General features: G+C 43.1%; 1 protein-coding gene and 1 long non-coding RNA gene across 7 annotated transcripts in view; both read right to left on the bottom strand.

The window, feature by feature from the left end:
- Nucleotides 1–20668, bottom strand: part of FAM131B (family with sequence similarity 131 member B) — a 46675-nt gene that overhangs the window by 4479 nt on the left and 21528 nt on the right. For all 6 annotated transcript variants that reach the window (XR_007773171.1, XR_007773174.1, XR_007773175.1 and 3 more), the window contains exons 2-3: nucleotides 3124–3233; nucleotides 1775–1810 (exon numbers count right to left, since the gene is read on the bottom strand). Coding sequence is in view for 1 of the 6 variants with exons in the window: in XM_050944241.1 (XP_050800198.1) it covers nucleotides 1775–1810; nucleotides 3124–3233 (146 nt within the window). In the remaining 5 variants the exon portion in view is untranslated. The remainder of the gene's footprint in view (nucleotides 1–1774; nucleotides 1811–3123; nucleotides 3234–20668) is intronic.
- Nucleotides 17441–18673, bottom strand: LOC127047261 (uncharacterized). Its single transcript, XR_007773364.1, has 2 exons — nucleotides 17830–18673; nucleotides 17441–17668 (listed from the first exon to the last, which is right to left on the bottom strand). It is a non-coding gene; the product is annotated as an uncharacterized LOC127047261 (long non-coding RNA).

Below are 20668 nucleotides of genomic sequence, written 5' to 3'. Positions count from 1 at the left end.
GGAAAAAGAAAACAAGAGAAGGAGAAGAAGGGGATGGAAATGAGAGATCAGTTGAAGAGTTCAGGAAGGCATATAAGGTGTCCATGAAAAGGTTATGATTTGCTAGTTATGATTATGCTATCTGTATGCATGATTCATTTTTGTATTTAGGATTATAGTTATTGGCTCTATACTGTCTGTAATTCAAACTTGTGTTATGCCTCTGGGTGACACTCCAGACAATTTGGCATCAGCACTGCCTAGCCTGCTTGATGGCCCATTAAGGTCCATCAGCTGTACAACTGACCCACTGAGAGAAGGCAGATACACCTTGTGACTCAGCAAGGTATGCAGGGATATGCCTATGGACAGAACTCTAAGGCTTTTCCATGCCATGTGCAGGGTGGCTTGTGCTTGGAACAAAGGAAGCACAAGCCACATGGCGAAAGGACTATAAAAGGCATCATCATCATCTCCATTTTGTCTTCAATCCTACTTCTGACCTCTGGAGGAACTGTGCTTGAAACTGAAGCTCTGAACAAAGGACTGAACGACCCGTCCCAGCTGTGGATGTACTCCAGAGACTTGATTTGAGTCTGCAGTTTATTCCATCACTGCTACAAGCCAGAACCAAGAACTTTGCCATTTCTATATGTAATTTAACCAGTTTTAACTTTCATCTATCTTTCTTTCTTCTTATGAATAAACCTTTAGATTTTAGATTCTAAAGGATTGGCAACAGCATGATTTGTGGGTAAGATCTAACTTGTATATTAACTTGGGTCTGGGGCTTGGTCCTTTGGGATCGGGAGAACCTTTTTTCTTTTACTGGGGCATTGGTTTTCATAACCATTTGTCCCCATAATGAGTGGCCCTGGTGGTGATACTGGGAAACTGGAGTGTTTAAGGGAATTGCTTGTACGACTTATGGTTAGTCAGTGTGGTGAGACCGAAGTCCTCTCTGTTTGGCTGGTTTGGTTTGCTCAGAGGTGGAGAACAACCAGCCTGGGGCTGTGACTGCCCTGCTCTAAGCAATTTGTCCTGAACTGATACTCTCAGTTGTGTCCTGCCAGAGGCCGCATCGTTACAGGAAGTGACACAGCACAAAAGGTCAGGAGGCAAGAAGCAGTAATAACAGGGGAAGAATATGCTTTTGACTATTTTTTTCTCTCACGTTTTAAATAATCTGTATTGAAAAAAACAAAATGAAGAAGCATGTGTCAGTGATGATTCTCTCTTTATTCTGTCCTTTCACAGCTATATATATATATGTATAAACACACAAACAAACAATAATAATGGTCTCATCCTTGTGACTCCCAGCCGTTCCCTTCCCTATGCTCAGCCTCAACTCTAGAGAGAGGGGGACACTAAACCACCACATGAGCCAGGGGTTAATTGGTGTTTGTTTCTCCTAGGAATGCATTAATCCTTGATTAATTATTCTTCCTTGAGAATGACAGGGTTTGAACTCTCCATGCTCCTCCACAAGAGCTAGTTGTTCCAGCTAAATCCACCAGGTTCCCTCATACATTCCAGCCAAAATTATCAGACTTTGGGGTTGCTTACAAAATTAGGCACCTATGGGCTGATTTTCACAGGGGATGAGCAACCACTGCTCCCACTCCCACCAATTACAGGTGAAGATATAGGTAAACAGCCCTTCTGAAAATCATAAGAGCATAAGAATGATGCTGGGTCAGACTAATAGTCCATCTAGCACAGTAACCTGGCCGTGCAAATGCTCCTTTGCTTCCTTTCATGAAAGGAGGAGGGCTTTAAGGTTTATACTCACATTAATACCATCCCAGGAGAAATCTGTCCGGGTTTGCTATGGAAGAGAAGAAAGAGAATATGTTAATATAACACATGGGTGTAGTGTGTGCGACCATGTATTTCTCTAGTGGCTGGTCCTAATGATTATAACAGCCTGCTACTTACTCACAGATAAAGGAGTTACTCCTTTAGCTCAAGTGGTATGGTCTTGTGCTTTTGGTTCTGAAGGTCCCGGCTTCATTCCCTCCTGATCACTGTGGTGTCTGCATGTATGCGGCCATGGTTAATGACATAAGGGATTGGGAATATACAAAGAAACAGAGAGGGAAAAAGAGAGAGAGACAGACAATATATAACCCTCTGATAGGAACCCCCTGCATTCACACTGCCTTCTTTTGTTGAACATTGTGCACTGGCAATGTCAGATATTTTCAAAGAGGATGAATTTGTCAGGTCCTTATTTCAGGGCAGTAACAAGTGCATAACCCTCTGTGGGAACAGCACTGCCCTTGGACTCACTCAAAGGTGAGCTAGAAAACTGGAATATTTCAGTTGAAAATGGTTCTATAACAGGCTACAAAGCCATTCATTCCTGAAATGGCTAAATGCATCCACACAAAACCAATCTTGCTTCTGCAAATGAGTTCCAAGTGTCCCCTTCTGCCCCTACAGTGCTTGTTCATTGAGGATCTCGAGTTACTTATCTCCTGTTTGTGGCACAACTCCCTAAAACAGGAGTTTCTGGGAGTTACACTCCACAGTTGAAGAAATGCTGAATCAAGATGCAATTCTTATATATTGTTATTTTGTAATGTGTAAAATTGTATGTGCTTTGTACATTAACATGGTATGGCTATTGAATAAAAAGAGCTTTGATCTTCTTGTTTAATGTGAAAGGTCTTGTGATTGCATGCACTGGACATTACACAATGGAAAATTCATGTGTTAAATTACAGAAGCTGCATCATTCAAAACAAGAAATGAAGCAGCACCGGAGATACTTCCCAATAATTTAACAGCAGTTAACTGTGAATAACCCCCTAAAAAACATAACGAGAGACTAAAATGCTCTTTGTTTCCCCACAGCAGTATAGATCTATTCTATGCCAGGGCCTCCCATCTAAGCCAGCACACAAGCAATTCAGACTGAAATGGTTTTCGGACTCGCCCTGAGCTACTTTTCATGTTCTACTCTGGTAACTGTAAATCAAAGCTTTCACTTCTGAAAATTGATGCCCCCAAGTCTCTAGTGCAAGTAAGACTTTTGTGCCTTTCCCAGCTGAGTTGGTGACCCCAGACCCTTTATATGTATTCAGTGAGGTTGAGACTTTCCAGTCTTCTTCCCTTGGGCATAGGATGGGCACTCACCTCAGTGGAGGGTCGGTGGATGCTACTGCCATGCAATGAGCTGGTGCTGTCCATATTGATCTGGTCCACATCTTTCAGTCCCTTCCAGTCCACTGCAATCACCTCATTCCCTGCAGGGACAAAACATCCAGTCAGGATTTCTTGATTCCATCTCTTTAAACAGTGCTATAAGGGGTTCTGCTTCAGAATTGGGCAAAGGAAGGAGTGTGTGTCATAGATTCATGACGCCTAAAGCCATAACAGGCCATTAGATCATCTAGCCTGACCTCTGTATATGACAGACCATTCAGTTTCATCCACTGTATTGAGCCCAATAACTTGTGTTTGGTTAAAGCATATCTTTTAGACAGGTATCCAGCACTGATATGGGATGGAGAACCCACCACTGGTAGTTTATTCCAGTGGTTAATCACCCTCACTATTACAATTTTGTGCCTTATTTCTAATTTGAGTTTGTCTAGCTTCAACTTCCAGCCACTGGTTCTTGTTCTGTCTGTCTCTAGATTAAAGAGCCCTTCAGTACCCAGCATTTTTGTCATGTGAAGGTAGTTATCAACCATAATCATGTCACCACTCAGTCTTCTTTTTGATAAGCTCTCTCACTGCTAAATCTATCACTGTAAGGCATTTTCTCCAGCTCTCAAATTTGTGGCTCTTCTCTGCAGCCTCTCCAATTTTCCAACATCATTTTAAAAAATGTGGACACCAGAACTGGATACGGTATTCCAGTACTTATCTCATCAATGCCATGTACAGAGGTAAAACCACCTCTCTACCAGGGTTGGCAATTTCCAGGGAAAAACTAGTTTAGGACAGGGTAAATACTAGCTTAAACCTAGGTTAAAATGTGAAAAATAATGGCATCAGTGGCCAGCAAGTTCAGCAAGCACAGAATGAATCTTTTCAAACTTTGAATACATCCATTCAAAAATGAGGAATAGGTGCAGTCTATCCACTACAAAGTTGGTCTTCTGCTATAGGATGTTGCATGGCCAAGTGGACCTGGACTAGTAGTTTGCAACTCTGCATGCTTCTGATTGCTTAATGCTTCAAGCCTGCAACTCTGCATTATTGTCATTTTCATATAATCAAATGTTTTTGAATTCTGTTTATATAATATTGAAAATTGAAATGAGTCATGATCTGTACAGCTTCCTTGAGAAAATACCAAACCAGAATGTATACAGACATTCCAATGTTCAGGATTATAATTATTTATATTAGTATCACACTCACTGCAGATTCACATTTTGTTTGTACAACTGTAAATCTACAGATCTACTGCTTTATGTTATGTCACCATAACTTGAATATGTAACTAAAACTAAGTGGAATGTAGTGTGCATTAATGAAACTGTTTTTAAAATAGAAAATGCCTTAAACTGGGACTAACTAGTTTCCCCCATGATTTTATCAGGTAAAACCCACTTCTGGTAAATACCATGCCATCTCTACTCCCTGCTCCTACTCACTACTTTCCTGTTTATACATCCAAGAATTGCATGTCTTTTTTTCCCACAGCAAAAACAATCCATTGATCAGTTGTCACTTTCACTGATTTAGAATCTATAATTTACATTTAGAATCATGTTCAGTAGCTTGTACATTGTGATCTCTAAATCCTTTTTAGAGTCATTGCTTTAGAGGATATGGTCCCCCATTCTTCAGGTATGGCCAGCATTCCTTGTTCCTAGATGTATAATTTTGCATTTGGCTGTATTAAAACACATATTGCTTGAATTGGCCCAGCTTACCAAGTGATCCAGATTGCTCTGTATAACTGCCCTGCCCTCATCATTTACCACTCTGCTAATCATTGTGTCATCTGCAAAGATTTTATATTTACTTCCAGATCAGCGATGAAAATTTTGAAAAGTACTGGGCGTAGTACCAATGTTGTAAAACCCCACTAAAAACACATGCCAATTTGATGATGATTCCCCATTAACTACTACTTTTTGAGATCTGTCAGTTAGCTAGTTCTTAATCCATTTAACACGTGCTTTGTTGACATTGTATAGTGCTGATTTTTTAATCAAAATGTTCTGTGGTATTAAATCAAATGCCTTACAAAAGTTTAAGAGCTTGTCTGAGTGCAGAATAAAGAAAGGTGTGAATTTGAAGTGCAATAGCTATTCCATACTAAGTTCCTGTGTGGACCTTCTTATTACACACTGAGGGCTTGGCTACATTTGCAAGTGTGCAGCGCTGGGAGTTAAAGCTTTCTTCGTACAGCTGTGTAGGGAAAGCCCTGGAGTGTGGCCACACTGACAGCTACCAGTGCTGCAGTGTGGCCACATTTGCAGCATTTGCAACGGTGTTGGGAGTGGTGCATTATGGGTAGCTATCCCACAGAGCACCTCTTCCCATTCTGGCGCCATGGGTTGTGGGAAGGGGGCAGAGGTTGCAGGACATTCTGCTTCCTGTCCCAACGCCCCAAGATGCATCGCTTCACATCCCAGCAATCCCTGTTTTTCCGTCCACGTTTGGCGCCATCTTGTCTTTTTCAACGGTTTCTGTGCAGTTCGATTTCTGTGGGAAATGAAGCCCGAACTGCTGAGGAGTATGCTGACGAGTCTCACCAGCACATCACGTTTGGCAGTTGAGCTATTCCTTAAGATCCAAAGTGACAGTGAGGAGTCCAACGATGATAGCGAGTCGCGTAATGCGTATGACATGAAATTGCTTGTGGCATTCACGGACATGCTCAGCATCGTGGAACACCGCTTTTGGGCTTGGGAAACAAGCACTGAGTGGTGGGATCACATCATCATGGAAGTCTGGGATGACGAGCAGTGGCTGCAGAACTTTCGGATGAGAAAAGCCACTTTCATGGGACTGTGTGCTGAGCTCGCCCCCACCCTGAGGCGTAAGGACACAAGATTGAGAGCTGCCCTGCCAGTGGAGAAGCGGGTGGCTATTGCAATCTGGAAGCTGGCAACTCCAGACAGCTACCAATCGGTCGGGAACCAGTTTGGAGTGGGAAAGTCGACTGTTGGAATCGTGTTGATGCAAGTTTGCAGGGCCATTAATCGCATCTTGCTAAGAAGAGCTGTGACTCTGGGGAACGTGCAGGACATTGTGGATGGCTTTGCACAAATGGGTTTCCCTAACTGTGGAGGGGCGATAGATGGGACGCATATTCCTGTTCGGGCACCACCCCACCTAGCATCCGAGTACATTAATCGGAAGAGGTATTTCTCCATGGTTCTCCAGGAGCTTGTGGATCACCGTGGGCGTTTCATTGACATTAACACAGGCTGGCCCGGAAAGGTGCATGATGCACGCATCTTTTGGAACACTGGTCTGTTCAGGAAGCTGCAGGCCGGGACTTTTTTCCCAGACTGGAAGATCACATTAGGGGACATCAAAATGCCCATTGTGATCCTTGGAGGCCCCGCTTACCCATTAATGCTGTGGCTCATGAAACAGTACACAGGGAGCCTTGACAGCAGCAAGGAACGGTTCAACTACAGGCTGAGCTGGTGCCGAATGACTGTGGAGTGTGCTTTTGGCCGTTTAAAGGGGCACTGGTGATCTCTGTATGGGAAGCTAGACTTGGGGGAACGCAGCATCCCCGTGGTTATACCCGCGTGCTGTACCCTCCATAATATTTGTGAAGGGAAGGGTGAATGATTCAGTCAGGCATGGACCTCCGAGGTTCAACGCCTGGAGGCTGAATTTGCACAGCCAGAGAGCAGGGCTACTAGAGAGGCCCAGCACAGGGCTGCAAGGATTAGGGATGCCTTGAGGGAGGAATTTGAGGCTGAAAACCAACAGTAATGTTTGGTGCCTTGCACGGGAGTGAAGTGCAGTGGTTACAATGTTAGTAGGAATCTGTGTTTGCTAAGCTGATTTGCAGTGCCTGTTTCTTTCCTGGGCTAAGCTATCTTTGACTTTCTGCAATAATAAAGACTCTTTTCAAAGCCAAGAATTCGTTTATTGAAAAGAAAATAACTTTATTGACAGACAGACACAAAAGTTTTTGGGAACCTAAAAGGGCAGGGGGTGTGTGGTGGGGAACTGTACAGTCACAGGTTTGTATATGTCCTGTCTGGAGTGCTGTGCAATGACTGCTGCACTTCAGGATGGCTATACTGTATGGTGAGGGGGGTTGAGTGCAGAGGGTAAGGGTCGTAGTTCTCAGGGCTGGTTGGTGAACATACAGGTGTTGGAGGCAGCTGGTGATGGTGGTAAGAACCTGGATGCTGGGGAAGGGGGTTTTGAGCTAACATGGGGACACAAGGGAAAGAGCTTTGGTACAAGGGCGGTGGGAAGGGGCGGGGGCGGGCACGGTAGTGCTCCGCCTGTATGGCTAAGAGCACCTGGATAGAGTGTGCTTGGTGCTCCAGGATGCTTATCAGCTGCTTTGTGCTTTTCTTCCTCTCCGCTGCATTTCTCTGGCGGATCCTGCTTTCCCTTTCCCTCCAGTCCTGCACTTTTTGATATTCTGTGACAGTGTGCTGCATAACTGCTTGCACCATGTCTTGTTTGCTTTTTCGTGGCTTCTTCCGGAGGTTTTGTAGTCTCTCAGCTGTTGATAACATGAGCAACCGAGATCTCAAGGTTGCATCTGTAAAGGCAAAAATGCAACACTTAATAGAGGCAGCATTGTTTATACCAGACAGTTATTCCCCAGCCGTTAAGGAGGGTAACAGTCTTCACAATAGCATAATTTTCCCATCCCAAAGAGAGCGCACATAACCCATGGTAGCCCCGAAATGGTGAGTAAGGGGGACTGATTATTTCAGGGCTGTACTGTCCTCGGGGTTTCTGTGCATTGGGGAAAGCAAACAGCTGCAGGAGGCACCTTCACTGAACACTATCCCAGCATTTTCCACAGGAGTTTATCCTGGAAGATATCTTGCTGCTGCGGGTCACCTGGGAAGCACGGGAGGGTCTTCTACTGCAATGCGGATTCCGCCCTGGCCCCTATGCAGCTTGCCTGTGTCTTGCAATGGTCCCCCCACCCCTCGCGGCACAGTGGGGCGGATGCATTAGCCTGACTGGGACAAGGACCACAGTGGCTCTCCCAAGAAACCTGAGCAAGCACATTGCCCACGCTCTGGCTGAAACTTTTGAAGAGATTACCAAGGCTGATTACCGCGACGTGATAGACCACATCAGTGCGCTGTTCCGCATCTAGGCATACATGCATGCAGCCCTAACCCTCCCTCCCCTCCTGAAAAATTTCAATCCTGAAAATAAAAGCCGCTTACCGGGAACCTGCTCCTGTGTTTGTCCTCCATCAGGTACCGGCTGCTGCGACTGGCTATCTTCCCCCTGGCTTGAGAAGAGCTCCTGGCTGCATGCCTCCTGGGACTCTGGGATGTCTCCCCCACCCCAGTACCCTCACTCTCGCTTTCCTCCTCCTCCTCCTCCCCCCGCTCTGAAGTGTCCATTGTGGTCCTCGGAGTGGAAGTGGGGTCACCCCCAAGTATTGCGTCCAGCTCTTTGTAAAAACGGCAGGTCGTGGGGGCAGCGCCGGAGTGGTGGTTTCCCTCGCAGGCTTTGCAGTAGGCACTCCGCAGCTCCTTCACTTTAACCCTGCACTGCAGCGTGTCCCAGTCATGGCCCCTTTCCAGCATGGCCCTTGATATCTGCTCCTTGGTATCGTAATTCCTACGGCTAGAGCGCAGCTGGGACTGCACAGCTTCCTCCCCCCAAACACTGATGAGGTCCAGCAACTCGCCATTGCTCCATGCTGGGGCTCGTTTGCCACGTGGAGCCATAGTCACCTGAAGGATTCACTGATTGCACTCTACACCTGGCTGAGCAAACAGGAAGGGGATTTTTAAAATTCCAGGGGCATTTAAAGGGAGGGTCTGACGCTTGATCACCTGAGGCCAGGGCAGTAGAGTTCAAACTGATGAGTAGAGTAGCTGAACAGACATTCTGGGATACCTCCGAATACCTGTGGGGCCAATAACAGCGCTTTTGGTGGCCACACTGGTGGAGCAGTGCTGCATCGGCAGTGCTATGGTTGTTATTCCCCAGGTTGAGGTGGAGTACAACCAGCACTGTAGCCAGGCAGATACAGCGCTGTATGTGCCTTGCAAGTGTGGACGGTGACTGAGTTGCAGCGCTGTAAAGCCACCACCAGCGCTGCAACTCTCCAGTGTAGCCATGCCCTGAGAGTGTCTTATTTATGGTTTAGGTTTATCCACAGTCAAAGTGGATTAAACTAAACCACACAAAGGCAGAGTAAGAGTGTTCACTCAGCAAACTATTTGAGGAATAGCTATTCAGCAATACCTATTGTGCAATATCTATTCCAGGTTTTTCCCTGTGTAGACACGCCCTAAGCATATTACAGTTACCTTGCAGTTACTGTGCAGTTACTATGCAGTTACCTTTATCAATGCAACTTGCAATTTCATCAAAAAATTAAATGAGGTTTGTTTGACAATACTTATTTTCCATGATATCATGTTGACTGGCCTTAATTATATTCCTGTCCTTTAATTCTTTATCAGTTGAATCCTGTATCAGTTTTTTACACTATTTTCCCCAACCTGCAGTTATTTGGGTCATCTTGCTTGCTCTCTTTGAATATTGGCATAACCAGTCTTCCCCATATTCCAAACTGTATTAAAAATGAACATCAGCAGGCCAGAGGTCTTGTCAGACAACTCTTTTTGGATTTTTGGGTGCAAGTTATCTGGGCCTGTTGATTTAAAAATGTTTAACATCCTCCTTAATTAATAATGGCCTGGAAAGTACTTCATCATTCCCATGTGTTACGAGTCCATCATCTTGCTTCTTTTCAAATACAAAATAGAAATATTTATTGAACACTTCTGTCATTTCTGCATCTTTATTAACATTTTTACCATCACCTCATAGTAATGGATTAATTTCTAAGGTTTCTAGGAGTTCTTTGGTTCCTAATGTACTTTAAAAACTCGTTCTTGTTATCCTTAGCTCTGCCAGCCATGGATTTTTCCCTGATGTCTTTATCTTTCCTTATACATTTTCTCCACTTTATAGCTTCTAATTTATACTGATTGCTCTCTCATTCCCCTTTTTACCATTTGTTATATATTGTTCCTTTATTTCTAAATACTGCCATCACTTTACCACTGAACCCACCTTTTAGCCAAAGTTGTCCTCTTCCTTGACTGTGGAATCATGTCTTTTTGGCCAGCTAAAAAAACTCTTCTTAAAAGCTCCCAATTTTCAGTCATATTTTTCTGTCTAAATTTTTCCTCATGATCAGTTTTGTTCATGAAGGCAGCAAGTGTAATTATATATATCACAATTAAGAAAGATATATATACTGGTTGGGATTGTCTATTTTTCACAGGTTCATAGATTCTAAGTCTGGAAGGGATCTTTGTGATCATTTAGTCTGACCTCCTGTGTTACACAGGTCATAGAACTTCCTGTGATGAGGTGTGCAGCCTACACAAGTGCTGACAGGGTTAATATGGGCCTAACAGGTCAGTACTGGTACCCGGCTGCACTTGGAAGGAGAGCCAGGCTTAATGGAGCCCAACTAGGCAGGAGCAGGCTGGTTAGTATAAAGGCAGGAAGTTGACAGCAGCAGAGGGCTTCAGAGAGGGGAGTTCGCAGTCACTCTCTGGGAACAAAGAGGTGGTGAGGAGGATACTCAGGGGAGAGGATAAGTCCTGGGATCCTAGCCCTGAAAGAAGGGTCAACCCAGAGAAGTTGTGGGGAAGAAAGAAGCCCAAAGAAACAGCAGCATGGAATGGAACTGGCAGAGCTTGGCTGCTGGTTCCAGGGTGGGAACCCAGTGTAGAGGGAGGGCCTGGGTTTCCCAGTCAGCCACTGGGAAAGTGGCACTGGACCTGGAGATTTGGAATGGAAGACTGTCTAAGATAGTGTATGGTGGACTTTGTTATTCCAGAAAAGGAGGACTATATAGTGACCTGGACAGATGGCTGAGTCATGAAGATGGAGCATTCTGAATCACAAAGAGAGAAGGGCCACAGCCCGAGCAACCAGCAAAAGTGGGTGCTGGACAGGGTGAGTCTCATTCCCAGACCTATCTGAAAGGAGGTGCACTTGCAGTGTGTGAATCTCTTTACCCTTCCCCAAAATAATTCCTAGAGCAGATCTTTTTAAAAAAATCCAATCCTGATTTAAAAACTGTCAGTGATGGAGAATCCACCACAACTCTTAGTAAATTGTTCCAATGGTTAATTACACTCACTGTTAAAAAGGTACGTCTTATTTCCAGTCTGAATTTGTCTAGCTTCAACTTCCAGCCATTGGATGATGTTATACCTTTCTCCATTTGATTGAAGAGTTCTTTATTAAATATTTGTTCCCCATATAAGTTATAGATTGTAATCAAGTCACCCCTTGACAGTCTCTCTTTGTTAAGCTAAAAAGACTGAGCTCCTTGACTCTATCACTATAGGGCAAATTTTCTAATCCTTTAACCATTCCTGTGGCTCTTCTCTGAACCCTCTCCAATTTACCAACATTCTTTTTGGATTGTAGACACCAGAACTGGACACAGTATTCCAGCAGTGATTGCATCAGTGCCTAGTTTGAATGTAATCAGGTCATGATCACTGGTCCCCATGGCAACCACAAAACTTCCAGTCCAGTGAGTAATTCATCTTTATCCATCATAATGAGGCCCAAAACAGTTACCTCGTGTTGGGTGCAATACCTTTTGTGTTAGACAATTATCTATAATTTACAAAAGTGCTCCCTGCTTGTTAGCATATTGATCACTGTACATTCGAGATACTGTGCCTCTGACTTATCAATATCTCTAAAACAGGTAATGGTGTCTTTAATATAGAGTGTCACTCCTCGCCTCTTTCACCTACTCTCTTTCCTGAACAGGTTGTTATGTTCATGGCACGCACACAGCAAAGTTAAATAGAAACATAAAATACTCTTGCCAGAGGGTGGCAAAGTAACACTACTTTATTGCTTAACATTCAGAACAATAACACAAAAGAACCATGTAACAGAGAGAGACAAAGCAGGCTGCTCCCTAAGGCAGGGAGGCACAATTCACCCCACCTTACTGGCTCTTCGCTGTGTTGCCAACTCCACATACCAAGAAGACACCAGACAAACCCTGAGAAGTCGCTAGATGTAGCTATTTAAGCACTCAAAAGGAGCAAAAAATGTCATTAAAAAAATGTCCAGAGAATTCAACAGAGAATTTTATATATATATATATATATATATATATATATATATATATATATATATATATATATATATATATATCAGGTCTGTCAAGTGATTAAAAAAATTAATCGCGATTAATCATGCTGTTAAACAGTAATAGAATACCATTTATTTGCATATTTTTGGATGTTTTCTACTTTTTCAAATACATTGATTTCAATTACAGCACACAATACAAAGCATACTGTGTTCACTTTACACTTATATTTTATTGCAAATATTTGCACTGTCAAAAACAAAAGAAATAGTATTTTTCAATTCACCTCATACAAGGACTGTAGCGCAATCTCTTTATCATGAAAATTGAACTTACAAATGTAGTATTATGTACAAAAAAAAAGGCATTAAAAATAAAACAATGTAAAACTTTAAAGCCTACATATCCATTCAGACCTACTCCTTGTTCAGCCAGTTGCTCAGACAAACAAGTTTGTTTACATTTGCAGGAGATAACGCTGCCGGCTTCTTGTTTACAATGTCACCTGAAAGTGAGAACAGCATGGCACTTTGGTAGTCGGCATAAGAAGCAGGCAGCATTATCTCCTACAAATTAAACAAACTTGTTTGTCTTAACGATTGGCTAAAGAAGAAGTAGGGCTTGTAGACTCTAAAGTTTTACATTGTTTTGTTTCTGAGTGCAGTTACATAACAAAAAAATCTACATTTTTAAGTTGCACTTTCATGACAAAAAGAATGAGGAGTACTTGTGGCACCTTATACTAATACATTTATTTGGACATAAGCTTTCATAGGCTAAAACCTACTTCATCGGATGCATGCAGAGTACTCCTCATTCTTTCTGCTGATACAGACTAACATGGCTACCACTCTGAAACCTGTCACGACAAAGAGATTACATTACTGTCCTTGTATGAGGTGAACTGAAAAATACTATTTCTTTTGTTTATCATTTTTACGGTGCAGATATTTGTAATAACAATAATATAAAGTGATCACTGTACATTTTGTATTCTGTGTTGTAATAGAAATCAATATATTTGAAAATGTAAGAAAACATCCAAAAATATTTAATAAATTTCAATTGGTATTCTATTGTTTAACAATACGATTCATTAATCATGATTAATTTTTTGAGCTAATCACATGAGTTAACTGCGATTAATCAGTAGCCCTAACACACACACACACACACACACACACACACACACACGTGCGCTCAGGCAAGTATAGTCACAGAATCATTCACAAGCAGTTCACTAGTGTTAATAAAATTCAATCCATGCTTTTCTTACTACATTCTGTTGCACACCAGAAGCAACTACAACAGTATGCTGTTATCATCAGGAGGGTACCCTCTGCTCATTGAGAAGGAAACTGCAGCCCTCTGCTTATTGGGTAGGGTGCTCTGTACACTGCAGCTCTTGCCAGCCTGGATTTGAGCCAATTGGTTAGTGAAAGGGAGAGCCCAGAGCCAGAGGGAAGAGGACATTTGACTCACCAGAGCTTGGTGCTGCATGGAGTCAAGAAAGTACCTCTTTCTCTCCAGGGTTTGATTTCTGAAAACAGGTGAGCAACTAACTCCAGGCCAAGCCAGGGGAAGGAGTAAAGTGGAGACGAAATCAAGCTAGCTCCACCTTTGATTCTGTAGTAAGGGCTTCATCCCTGAAGGCATGGTGCCCCTGCCCCATTGGGGCACATGGTCCTGTCTCATCCCACCCCACCTTCCATCTGTGCAGCTCTCCTTACTGGCTAACTTGCCTCTCCCGCCCTGCCTGCTTCATTAGCCATCTTTCCCTGCATCACAAAGAACATATATGGATAAAAACAAGCCCTGACTAATGTGCTGCTCTCTCCAAAGTGCATCTGGCTTTAGCAAAGTATTTAATTAGCTTCCACAAACTACTTTTCCTTACCTTCAGATTATAGTGATCTTAGCCCAAGAAGCCCTGGAATGTGATTCCTTCTGAGAACATGCTCAGTTGAGATGTAATGACATTGACTTGGGTGTGCAAAAGAATGTACACCTCTACCCCAATATAACATGGTCCTTGGGAGCTAAAAAATCTTACCGTATCATAGGTGAAACCATGTTATATCGAACTCGCTTTGGCCTCTAGCATTTCCGTTATTAATAGTTACCAAACATGCCTGGGCCCTCCCCCATCTGACCCTCCACCTACTTCCCGCCCCCGACTGACCACTCAGAACCCCTGACCCATCCAACTCCCCCCCATTCCTTGTCCCCTAACTATCACCTTCAGGGACCCCCCACCCCTAACCACTCTTCCCAAGACCCCACCCTCATCTAAGCCCCCCTGCTCCTTGTCCCCTGACCGCCCCTTCCAAAGCCAGAGACACCCCATTCCTAATCACCCCCAGGATTCCCACGCCCTATCCAACGCCCACGTTCCCTGTCCCCTGACTGTCCTGCCCCCAGAACCTCCAAACCATCCAACCCTCCCTCCCTTTTGCTCTCTGTTCCCCCCAAGATCCTATGCCCCTTATCCAACCCCTCAGTCCCAGCCCGGCACCCTTAACACGCCACTCAGAGCAGCGTGTCGGAGCCAGACACGCTGATGCACTGATCCACCGGAGCACGCAGCCCTGCCTCCCAGAGTGCTGCTTTACGACACTATATGCAAATTCTTGATACACGCTTTATTTGCCAATACTGCTGTTAGGCTCTGCCTCTCTTTGAAGGTGGTACAAACTCTACCATGCTCAAAGGAAACTCTAGGAGGCACAATGTCTCTCAGAGTTCAGTTGTGCAGCACAGGGGAAACATACCTGTTGTCAGGGGCGGCTCTAGACATTTCACTGCCCCAAGCAGGGTGGCATGCCACAGGGGGCGCTCTGCCAGTCACCGGGAGGGTGGCAGGCGGCTCTGGTGGACGGAGGGTCTGCTGGTCCCGTGGTCCGCTGGTCCCGCGGCTTCGGGGTACCTCCCGCAGGCATGCCTGCGGGAGGTCCACCGGAGCCGCGGGACCAGCGGACCCTCCACAGGGATGCCTGCAGGAAGTCCACCAGAGCCACCAGCCGCCCTCCCGGCGACCGGCAGAGCACCCCCTGTGCTGGGGCCTGGAACCGCCCCTCCCTGTTGTAAAGTTCTTTGGATGCAATGGTGTTCTCCTTTTCAGCGGTGGCCTTGTTTTCTCCATTGGGGGCAATATCAGGGAGCAGTTGCTGAACTCAAGAGAGTGCAATAACTGCAAACATGCATGGCATAAGGGGGTAAAAGAGGGAAAGACTTTATAGATCTTCCTCAATTCATACAATGGCCATGAACAATCTGGCCCTGTGATGGCAGCAGCTGTGAATGGGAAAGAGCACAATCAATCTAGGTAAAGCCTCTGCTCTCACTTCATCATGATGGCTTCAAATATTAGAATATAGAATATCAGGGTTGGAATGGACCTCAGGAGGTCATCTAGTCCAACCTCCTGCTCCTCTAAGGCTGAAACATCCTATGTTTTGTCTCAGTCCAAAGGTTAATGTGAATTGAGGGTTTTTTTTAGGTTTGAGCTTAATTGATTTTCAGACCAGACATGTAGGAAACACGCAAACTTTCCTCACTAGGAAAAAAATGACTTTGCATGCAGAAAAACTCATAAGTGACCAAGCCATATATATATATATATATATCTTTAAAACTTGTTGCCTTAAAGTTACAAGGAATTAAAATTTTGTTTCACACGCAATTTGTACAAATATTAACGTTAGATTACTAGGTATCTACAAAAATCCTTGGTAATCCCAAAAGCTTCATGCATTTTAACATAATTATTTATCTGTAAATTTGCACTAAAAAGTGCCTTATTTATCATTCATCATTCTCCTGATGACATATTTCAGACACTCAATCATGGAACAGAAACAATAATATGTGACCAACTGCAAACTAGAAATAGTGAATAGTCAAAGTGAAAAGTTCACGAATGACCCAGAAGCTGAAAATTATTTGTCCAAATTATTCAGTGAACATTTGGGGAAAATGAACACATTGGAAGGAAATCATAATCAGTTTGTGAACATTTTAAAGCACAGAAATTAAATGCAAAAAATAGGGTTGCCAGTTTTGGTTCGAAACATTCCTGGAGGTTTCATCACATGATATAATCGTTAAAGATTAATCTTTAATTCCTGGAGACTCCAGGACAATCCTGTAGAGCTGGCAACTCTAAAATCTGTGTTTACAAACTGTTAATGCTAAGGAGGAAGAGAAGGTAACTTTTGCATCCAAACAGGGGCAGGCTTGGGGGTACCCCTCCTGCCCAAAGTCAGGAATAGTTTCAGATTTGCTTTCATGAGAAACAGCCAAAACAGCATTAAATCATAGACTTAAAGACCCAGCTTCAGCTCTCAATCATTGAACTTAATGGGGTTGCACAAAGGTACCTGGGAGGTGAATTTATCACATGATGTTGGATAAAGCTAATTTTCTATAAAAAGAAATTAGTGTTTGCCTTACAGTTGTGTTTTTTTAGCTTCTTTCCCTTCCTCCCTCAGACTTCACATTTCCTTCTCTATTTTCATGTATCTTTTCTTTCATCTCTTCCACCCTCAATGTTAAATTTTTAAGTGCACGAGCTTTAACTTTTCCCTCTAAAACGTTCTTCTCCTTCAAGATGTTTTTCTTTTCTGATTTTACCTTTTTTCCCCTTCACATGTTCTCTCTCTGCCTTCCTTACCCACCTTTACTCCAATCTCTACTAATCATTACCTCTCTAACCCATTGCTACTTCCCTAACTGGTCTTCTATCCTCTCCCAGAACACAGGTCTTGCTCAAACTACATATAAAGTTGATGAGACCTTTTTAAAGGGTCAGTGGGTCACATAGTAATTTGAGGGTATCATCTTCCAAATGTGAGCAAGTTGATTGCCCTGTTAAAATGATAAGCAACCAGAAAATGAAAAGAAAATTGAGTTTATGACCTTTTTTGTTTCTGTATAATGTATAAGGAAGGGCTGAAAGGGTTGTCTTTTTGTTTTGGGGGTTATTTGTTTTTTGTTGTAGCTGTTGTTTGTTTTAGAGTCTTCTTGAGGTTTTGTTTTACAGCAGTTTTTTACATTAGAAATTCTGATGTTTTCCTGGCAGACTCTACAGATGACAGGCAAACTAGTAGGATGTAGCATCACAGGAAAGGAAATGAAACCTGAGCAACTGAGATAGGAAAGTATTTTTAGTCAGAATGTTTATTTAAAGCTCTTTTTAGGAGGGAAGGGTGGGTTCTGTTTCTGTTTAACACAAATTAAACTCAAATATCTGACAAACAGTTTGGTAAAAAGATCTCTTTGTTAACAATTTAACACTACCATCCCTTCAACAATTAAAGGGCAGGAAAGCTTCAAGTCCTCTGGTCGTCCATCAAATCAGGAAAAGCCAAAGTGGTGATCCTAGTATTTCTAAGGGAAAGATCAAAGAGATTTAAAAAAAAATTAGACACCATAAAAAACCAAAACATAAAACAAAATAAAAATGGAGGTTGGGCATCACAAACACTTATTTCCCTTTTCAGCTCACTTTTAAAGTAAAAGTTAAAGTTCCCAAAGCAATGTGAACTCACCCACATTGTGACAAATGTCATGGAACATCCAAGGGCTAGGCTGGATTTTTATATTACTGCCCATTTCTATTTCAGTGGTTCAGGCTGTCACATTTTGTCCCATATGTCCTGCCATGTCTTTCAGTTCTCCTAGACACATACAGGGATTTTCTTAGTGGGTCATTTTTTTTTTCTTTTTCTAGTGACTTTCTTCTATTTCTGTCTCTTTCTTGTGTCTTTTGTATTTTGTACGAAGAGTGTCTTGTTTTAAATTTCTCTTCTATCATAATGTTTACAAGTCCATTCTCCTTGGGTTTCCAATGGGCTGTATGTTTTCTCAGTTCCTATTTCCAGTCTGTAATCACGGATACTATATTTGGTAAGTCTGCCTGTGTTTTGTTCATTTGACTCTAATAAGGTCATCTGTATCAGGCCTGCTAACAATCTAGTTTGTTGTAATCTTTCACCTGCTCATACAATAGTCCTGATGCTGTCTTTTTTCTTATTTGGTTTAGAGTAAAGTACAATTTTTAAATGTTGTTTTGTCTCTTGGTCCTGGTTGTAAATGTCATTGGGAGCTGGAAGTGATGCTACTGTACACCGGTATGGAGCGTGTACCTATCACATTTTTAAGTGTTTTGTGATTAAAGCTGGTCAAATAATACAAGAAGTGATTTGTAAATAAACATAGTGATTTCCCTCCACTGCTACTGGTAGTGTCATATTATTAATTCTTTACAAATAATCTTCTGTTTCTAAAGTGTCCATCATCCCATCAGGAAGCAAAAACACTGTAATGTAACTTAGCTGACAAATCACACACCCTGAATAATGAAATTCATTCATTTCTCCTCATAAACTTTTAGACAAACAATTAATACAGTCATGGAAGTACAGATAATTTTTTGAGTGATTCATGAATAGAAAAATGTTAAATTTATAAAATAAGATATTATTTCAGTGACTGAGGAAATGTATGTTGCTTTGACTGCAATGGCACCAGAAACAGAATATTCTCTTTTGAAGAGTAACTAGTGGAGACAATCATCTCAGTGCTACATTTCAGCCATTATTGGAAACATTCGTGTATTAAAAATGGGCCTGATTTTCCTCTCACTTATATTGGTAGAACTGCATTTATTTCAGTGGTAATATTCCTGATCAAATATCAGGTTCATAGCATTTATTTGCAAATCTTCAGGTGTAGGTTTACTGGGGTTTTGTCCCATATGTTATAATCTTTGGTTAGTTTTGGGCCCTGGATATTTCCAACATATATAAAGTAAAATTGATTAAATGACATTACCTATTCATATATAATCCTGTGAGTGTAAAAATGGCAACATTTGACTCCAAAGGTTTGTAGTAATTCACTCTTCTGCAGAGGATCAGCACAGGCACTATTGTCCTCAAAAGAGGGATTTAGTGGAACTGAAGTAGTACATAGACACCTTGTGCTTAGGGTGACCAGATGTACTTATTTTATAGGACCAGTCCTGATTTTGGGGTCTTTTTCTCACATAGGCATCTATTACCCCCCCACCTCCTGTCCTGATTTTTGATACTTGCTATCTGGTCAGCCTACTTCTGCTTATCTAACAGAGATGAATTTCAACCCTCATGTCTATTTAGAGTCCTAACTTATGTCTTTAATGACAAAAATAAGTTTTTACTGCTCTTTTCTACATTTTAGCCCTGCAGAGATAGCACAGCTCTGAGAGTGCAAGGTGGGTACTTCTCCATTTTGGGCCTCATCAACAGAATTGTTTACCAAATGCCAATCAACGACCCCTGTGCAAACCCACTAAGAAGAAAAGAGACTGAGCAGGAGCTACAGAGGCACCAAGTGAAGGCAATGAGGTTGCACAAGAGTCAACACAGGCTTAATTTGGCCTGCATAACCTTGTTTACTTGTGATGATGTGGGAGGAGGAAAAAGCCCAGCTTGCGACTCAGAGCCCAAGCTGAGTCTGTTGGGCAGGTGGTTAGAGAACATATCTGTGTAAACTGAATAGGGCTTGTTGGAAAATATAATTAATTAACAGTAACAATATATTTCCATTCCAACAACAAAATTTACCATTTTCTGTTAACAGATTCTAGATTCTGTTAAAAGATTCTAAGGACAGAAGGGACCATTAGATCATTTAGCCTGACCTCCTGTATAACAGGAGTAGTGGGACTCAGAGCAGTGGGGGCTAGCGCCCATGCAATGGAAATACTGTGGGGGGCTGGGTATCTGCCCCCAGCACATCATTCTGTGTAAACTGTGCATTTGTGAGGAGGGGCCAGAGGAGGAAGTGGAGGAAAAAGTGAGATCCACAGGGGCTGGAGAGGCCACTGCAGTGCTCAGGATCAGGCTGAGGATACAGTGACCAGGTGTCTGGTTTTGAACCAGAATACCCTGTCAAAATGGGATCCTGATAGCTCTGGTCAGAACTGCTGACTGGGCTGTTGACTGTCCAGTTTGTGGCGGCACTGCACCGCACAGCGTGAGCATGACTCGTGTGTGTTCAGCAGGCAGCAGTTGAGGGTCACGTGGTGCACATCTCTCTCGCTGCTGCCTGGTCCTCTTCTCCTCACACCCTTCATGTGGCTGGGCTTGAGCTGCAGTGCGTGCCCTGCAGCAAACTGCAGTCTGTCTGTCACTCCATTGCCAGCACCCAGGAGTTCGCGGTACGTGTATCCCCATCTCCAAGTGCTGGGAATGGGGTTGAACCCCCATCCCCCTCACTGCATCCCTTCCTGTCCCCCCACGGCCCCCATCCCCCTCACTGCATCCGTTCCCCATTCCATCCTGTCCTGACCCCACACCTTCCCATCTCAGCCCTGTACCCTTTACAGCGCTCTCCCACCCATCC

Source organism: Gopherus flavomarginatus, chromosome 1 (assembly GCF_025201925.1).
Source record: "Gopherus flavomarginatus isolate rGopFla2 chromosome 1, rGopFla2.mat.asm, whole genome shotgun sequence".
Classification (NCBI taxonomy): Eukaryota; Metazoa; Chordata; order Testudines; family Testudinidae; genus Gopherus; species Gopherus flavomarginatus.
Note: the sequence above shows the minus strand (reverse complement) of the source record. Positions and strands in the feature narration are given on the sequence as shown.